At 40.2% G+C, this 6,645-nt stretch overlaps 1 protein-coding gene across 1 annotated transcript; it reads left to right on the top strand.

Annotated features, from left to right (window-relative positions):
* Window positions 1-279: 279 nt before the first annotated feature.
* LOC307156827 (solute carrier organic anion transporter family member 1C1-like) lies at window positions 280-6,324 on the top strand (the record flags this gene model as incomplete). The annotated part of the gene is made up of 14 exons (XM_079868502.1): window positions 280-387; window positions 562-703; window positions 885-1,017; window positions 1,409-1,515; window positions 1,608-1,760; window positions 1,863-1,961; window positions 3,457-3,660; window positions 4,540-4,704; window positions 4,794-4,989; window positions 5,110-5,275; window positions 5,372-5,556; window positions 5,633-5,697; window positions 5,828-5,945; window positions 6,020-6,324. The coding sequence occupies 14 exons, from the start codon at window positions 280-282 to the stop codon at window positions 6,189-6,191; spliced, it is 2,013 nt and encodes a 670-aa protein (XP_079724628.1). The 3' UTR covers window positions 6,192-6,324.
* Window positions 6,325-6,645: the final 321 nt, after the last annotated feature.

Below are 6,645 nucleotides of genomic sequence, written 5' to 3'. Positions count from 1 at the left end.
TGGAGACACTTTTTTTAAGAAAAAAAGAAAGAAACTGTAACTGCTTAAGTATGTTAAATAGTGGTTCTTAACTTTATTTATTTTTTGTCTGTTTTTAAGACATCGAGGCAGTTCAACATAGTATCAAAATGTATTTGTTTTATTGGTGTTATTTTTTATTGTATTTTTTTCACTTATGACATTTTTTTACAGTTTCTATTTTTCCACATAAGCACACAACTTCTTTCATTTTTCATTAGTTTGTGATTTGTTTACCTCTAAACTAGCCCATTATTCACCATGACAGAGGAGGGCAACCCAGAGGGGTTCTTTGAGTCCAGACCAATGGAGTATTCAGACAGTAATAAGAAAACATCTCAGGCCAAATGCTGCTCCCCAAGTCTAAAGGCAAGAGACATTGTCTTTGACCATATGCATGTTTAACCGAGCAACAAGTGTAGAACCACTATTAGCTGATTATTTGTTTTAATAGTGGTGTATAATAGCTGTTATACTTCTGACAAAAAAAAAAAAGGTTAAATCTTCTGACTTAATCTCTTTTCTACCCTTGTGCCTGGAAAGATCTTTATTGGTGTACTTGCCTTCTGTTATTTCTCCAAAACCCTGACGGGGGCTTACACCAAAAGCACCATCACTCAGATTGAGAGGCGGTTTGAGATCCCAAGTTCTACTGTTGGTATCATCGATGGCAGTTTTGAAATGGGTGAGTTGAGATGTGTCGAGCTGCACTGAGAAATGAGGGCCAAGGTTCACCCATTAGATGAGAACTTATAGCAGTGAGTCACACCACTGAGGCTGTAATGTGACTGAATTTGTGACAGTTGATTGATGGTATTCTATGACACAACATAGAGCTTGTTAAATAACGTCACATTTGTTTGCAGGTAATCTGTTGGTCATCACTGTGGTAAGCTACTTTGGCGCTAAGTTTCATAGGCCCAAGATCATTGGAGCAGGGGTCCTACTGATGGGTATAGGGACACTGATAATGGCTTTACCTCACTTCATTATGGACCGGTGAGTAACGTTCATGGGTCAATGATAAATGAGGCATGTTCAGTTTCATATGATTTAAAAAAAACTCTTATAATATTTTCATGAAAAGTTCAAATGTCATGACTCAAAAAAATGTAATTTAGTCCAAGCATCATGTAAAAGGTATATTTTCCTTATCTGATAGTTTAAGAGATTTGTCAATTATAAAAGATGTGTTTTTTAAGTCAGTGTATCTATTAATTACTTTTAATGTTATGTTGAATAAATTAATGGATGGTCACATCACATAATACCCCTAATTAGCATATTCATACTAAAATATTTTATAAAGATCCACCTCATAAAAATCAGTATTCTTGAAGATCTGTATTTTTTTTATTATTTACTGTATGTGTCTGTTTGTTTCTGACAGGTATAAGTATGATACAGCTGCCGCCCACACTAATGATGCTGATAATTTCACAGTGAGATCCACATGCTCATCTGACACCCAGAATACTGTTCAACAGCTTGTGTCCGGTAATGCATGGTTATATGTGGAAGCATATGGGGTATTTTAATTGTAAATTGCAGTAAAATACCCAACAGAGCACTCTGTATGGGTTGTACAGGATGCCAAAAAGGGGAAGAGGAAAGCTCGCCCACATGGGTGATTGTGCTGTTGGGAAACATTATTCGTGGCATCGGGGAAGCCAGCATCGGTCCTTTGGGAATGTCTTTCATAGATGATTATGCACACCCAGAAAACTCTGCTTTTTACATTGGTGAGAAAATGATTGTGTGTGTGTGTGTTTTTTTTTTTTTTTTTATCTCAAACCAAAGTACCCTTGTCCCTCATGTGATTCAGTCCATTTTTTTTTTTTTAGGTTGCCTGCACACACTCGGAGTGATCGGGCCAATTTTCGGTTACTTGTTAGGATCTCTTTGTACTAGACTTTATGTGGACATTGGCTTAGTTGATAGAGGTGAGTTAAAAATGTTATACCTTAGAAGTCACTAACAAGAAAGTACCAAAAAGAAGTGCAGTATTACTTTGTTTGTTTTGACATGTACCATGGTAGTACTTCCTCTTTGAAGAACCTTGAGGTACCATGCAAATAAAAAATACCATACATATTCATATTCATGGTATATGCATATGGTAATGGTCAAGGTGGAGTTAGAGGGTCGGTAGGGTCTCAGTCTGGAAAACGGGACCACCACAGAAGCATTTTCAGAGCAGAAGATGGACCATGGCAGAACTGGAACCATCGTGGCAGAACAGTTGAACACAATGGTGGAGCAGGAGGCCTCAGGGGCTCAGGAAAGGCCAGAGGAGCAAATTACCCAGGATAGGAAGGCAGACTATGAGGCCTCAGGAAAGCCGGCTGAGTGGAAGACCACAGAAGAGCCACCAGATTAGAAACCCACCATAGGGAACCAGAAGTGTGGATTGTACCACAAGGATCTCCGATGCTGCAGCAGATCAGGGTAAGTTTGCTTCAGGGGAAGTATCAGCAGATGCAGCTGGGAGCACTGAGTTGGTCTTCAGGCTGTAGATGGACTGAGCCATTGCCACCATCCATTACTGTCACCAGGAGAACAGGGGAAAACAGGACTCCCTGGAAAGTTAGGAGAAACAGAATTAGGGGGGCCCAACACATGAAGCCATGGAGGCTGAAGGAACTAGGAGTCTGGCAGAATCAATGGACAGAGGTAACAAAGTAAAACTGGAGGAAGGAGTAACATAGAGGGACCCCTAATGAGTTGATGGATGGAAATACCATGGAGGAGCTGGTGGAGAAGTAAAGGAGGATTAAGGTTGGTCTTTGCGGGCAGAACAAAAGGTTCAATGGAGACTCCTGTTACCTACGAGAATTATAGCCCATGAGTGGCCTCTATGGTCAGGAAAAGAGAATGGAAGAAAGGATGGTTGATTTCAACAACAGAGATGGCAGGGATGAAGATCTGGTTGCTCTCTGTGGTTAAGATAATGGAGGAGTGTTATCAGATTGTCCTCTGCGAGAAGTTATGATCCCACTGATTTCATAATAAAGGGCTGGTCTTCTTTCAGGTAGACAACACACACAGTTTGATGGTGAACCCAAGTGCAGGGTCATTTTTTTAAGTTTATGGATAGTGAACAGGTAAGGATGATAACAGTTGGGATTGCAGGACAGGTAAGATAGGAACCACACAGATGGAGAACAGATGAAGATAAGGAGTCTTTCGATGAAGGAAAGCTGAGATAGACAAGAGGTAAGTAACTCTACTAACTAAGTATAGAGAAGTCCATTTGTTTTTATCAGAGATCAGACACTGAGTGACTGTGGAGTATAAATGCTGTTCTTGATAGCAGGTGTGATAGAATATATGGAGTGGGCGAATAGTGAAATGATGTGGAGAGCCCGGTGAAGGTGTCACATATATATTTTTCTAACACATAGATTGTTTATTTGTATATTTTCTTCTCATTATCAGAGAGTGTGACCATCACCCCTCAGGACTCTCGCTGGGTTGGGGCCTGGTGGTTGGGTTATGTGGTTTCTGGGCTGTTGACTCTGCTTGCTGCTTTACCTCTCTGGTTCCTGCCAAGAGCTTTACCTGAAAACCCCCAAACCTATGAGCTAGACAACCCCTCAAAACAACATAAACACACACCCAGCATTACAGAGATAGCTAAAGGTATGGCAACCTTAAGGCCTGTTCACACCGGGACGAATTTCGCGCGCGATATTCGCCGACGTTTAACGCCTCGTGACTAAACAAAGGGCACCAATGTGAGTGGGCACACCGGCGCGAAAAACACCATGCGTAAAAGTGTAATTTTAAAAAAAACGCCTCGGGTTAGTTTTTTTTGGTTTGACGCGCTGCGTCAAAAACTATCCGACCAATGAGATTGGCGCCTTTGTCCACGTGTCTGGAGCTTCTGAAGTTACAGTAAAACACAACTTGGGGGCGCTCAAACACAAAACAGTATTGCCGAGCACACATACGTAACGGCGAAGAAGATATACACCAAGTAGTGGAGTGGTTTCTGTTTTACATTAAGTGCCATCTAATGTCAGGGAATGAATTTGCATGTTCACTCTGCTCATCGTCAGCGAAAATCGCTTGGGTGTGAACACAATAAACACGTTGAAAATCGCTGGCGAATAACGCGCGGCGATATTCGTCCCGGTGTGTAGGGCCCTTTACACAGACCACAAGGGTTAGATGCATACAATTTAGGCCTATTTAAATCTAATTAGTCACTGAGACTAATTAGTCATATTTAGTACTTTGTGTGTGTGTGTCACTATGGAGCTTTACAGTTTCAGTCTCTTTTAATTATACATATTGAATAGGTGGCCAGGAGATCCTCCAGAAAATCAAATTTATGTAACACAGATCAACGTAATACAGGTTTGGAAGAATATGAGTTTTCAGGAAATTATTGGTGGTTATTATTATAAATTATAAAGTGTTATTGGTGGTTATTATAAATTATAAAGTGTTATTATGGTCTACTATGACAAATAAAAGAGATTGTTCTAAATATTTGCTTATTTGCTTGTTTTCTAGATTTTGGGCCGTCCCTGAAGCGTCTGTTCACCAACAAGATCTATCTCCTGTACCTGGTTTCCAATGTAATGGCATTCAATGCCTTTGTCATATTAATAACATATACGTCAAAGTATTTGGAACAGCAGTTTGGACAAAGTGCATCCAAGACAAACTTTCTCATAGGTGACAACTGCCATGATTACGGCCATGTTTTTTTTTTTTTTTTTTTTTTGCTGGCTGTTTAAACTGAGTGTGCTTATATATTTCTCTAGGAGTGACATCTATTCCGCCTGTGGCTCTGGGTATGTTCCTGAGTGGGTGGATAATGAAGAGGTTTAAACTGGATCTGCTGGGATCTGCAAGAATGTCGTTTTTCACTGCAATTGCCGCATTGTTTCTCACCATACCTTACTTTGCTCTTAGCTGTGAAAATACAGATGTCGCTGGGGTCACAGTGCCCTATCAAGGGTACTTTCATCTCCAGTCACACTCTTATTGCATCATGGAAACTATACATTATCCATCAATTCAATCTATCCATTTAACACACTGCTTGTAATATAATATAATCAATTGTTTATGTGGCAGATGTGTAGAAGTTCAGAATATAAGCAGTGATGTCCTCACTTCTTGCAATGCTGACTGTGGGTGTCCTGACTTCCAATGGGATCCAGTGTGTGGACAGAATGGAGTGACCTACATCTCTCCTTGTCACGCAGGCTGCAGTTCCACTCGTGGCACAGGACAGAATATGGTGAACAACTTTCTTAAACTGTTTACCTCAAATTCATTATTGCATGTGTTTGAGTGTCTTTTCTTTCATTTTTTTTCATTTGCGTGTGTTTGTCAGACATTCCACCACTGTACATGTGTCCAGAGCTGGGGAATGAGTGCTGGGAACTCCACTGCAGTGCTTGGACAGTGTTCACGAGAGAGCAGATGTACTATAATGTTCTACATCTATCTGGGGCTGCAGTCTTTCGCCTTCTTTGTGAACAGTCTGGGCACTGTTCCCTTCTTCATCATCTCATTGAGGTTCTGTTTAATTACTTTACATGCTTTGTATTTATATGGATGAAATTTGTATTAAATGTTTAATCTGTTTTTGCAGGATTGTGGATCCTGAGCTGAAGTCTCTCTCAGTGGGCGTGCTGCTTTTAGTTTTAAGAGTTTTGGGTAAGTTCACATTTGTATTGTTTGGGTTTATTTAGAAGAAGTGCCCCAAGAATGGAAATTAATTCACAGATGTTATTCACATAAAGGTCTGGCACAGCATTGTTTTTAATGTAATTTCACTCTTTTAAAGGTGGTATTCCTGCTCCCATTTACTTTGGGGCTCTTATTGACTCTACCTGTCTGAAATGGGGTCACAAGAAATGTGGTGGAAGAGGCGCTTGCAGAATGTATGCCACTGAGACTTTTAGGTGAGCAAATCTGGCAGGAGTATTCTATGTAGCCCCAACTGATATATGCTAAAATGTAATGTGACCCTCATTAGGTTCCTGTTTCTGGGACTGCTCAACTGTCACCGGTTGTTAGGATATATCCTGTTATGGGTGGCCATCATACAGATTAACAGGAAAGTACAGAATGATAAACGGAAGTCCAAGGACATAGAACTGCAAGAGCCTATGCTGTATGGTCCAGAACAGCAGAATACTCTAACATAATGTTCTGCGTTGTTTTATTTTGTATTTGTATATGTGTGCTTTTTTATGTGCTTTGTTTTGTTTTGTTCCTGGGTCATTTTAAAAATATGGTGACATATGGAGGAATGACATACGTGGAATCCACACGTACCAGATGTGGGCCGCGCACATATGCATTCAAATGCGCATGCCTATCGACTAAACATGTAATGTGCATGTGAATGCCGTCACCGTTTTCACAGATTCACGTTCTGAAGTTTACACGAAAATGATAACGGTATTGCTTTCAAAACTTGTTTCCAGTTGAAAACGGTGTTGTGTAAGCGGCCCTTAAGTTAATAACTAATGATTTTTACAACGGAAATTGAAAAGTGTAAAACTTACTTAAGCTAGACAATGACCTTCTTCTAGAGCTGCTGTACTGCCAAAACAATCTTTGTTGCATTAATTTCCTATTATCACTGTAAAGCTGCTT

This window comes from Squalius cephalus, assembly GCF_949319135.1.
Source record: "Squalius cephalus genome assembly, chromosome: 4".
NCBI classification, from domain to species: Eukaryota; Metazoa; Chordata; class Actinopteri; order Cypriniformes; family Leuciscidae; genus Squalius; species Squalius cephalus.
Note: the sequence above shows the minus strand (reverse complement) of the source record. Positions and strands in the feature narration are given on the sequence as shown.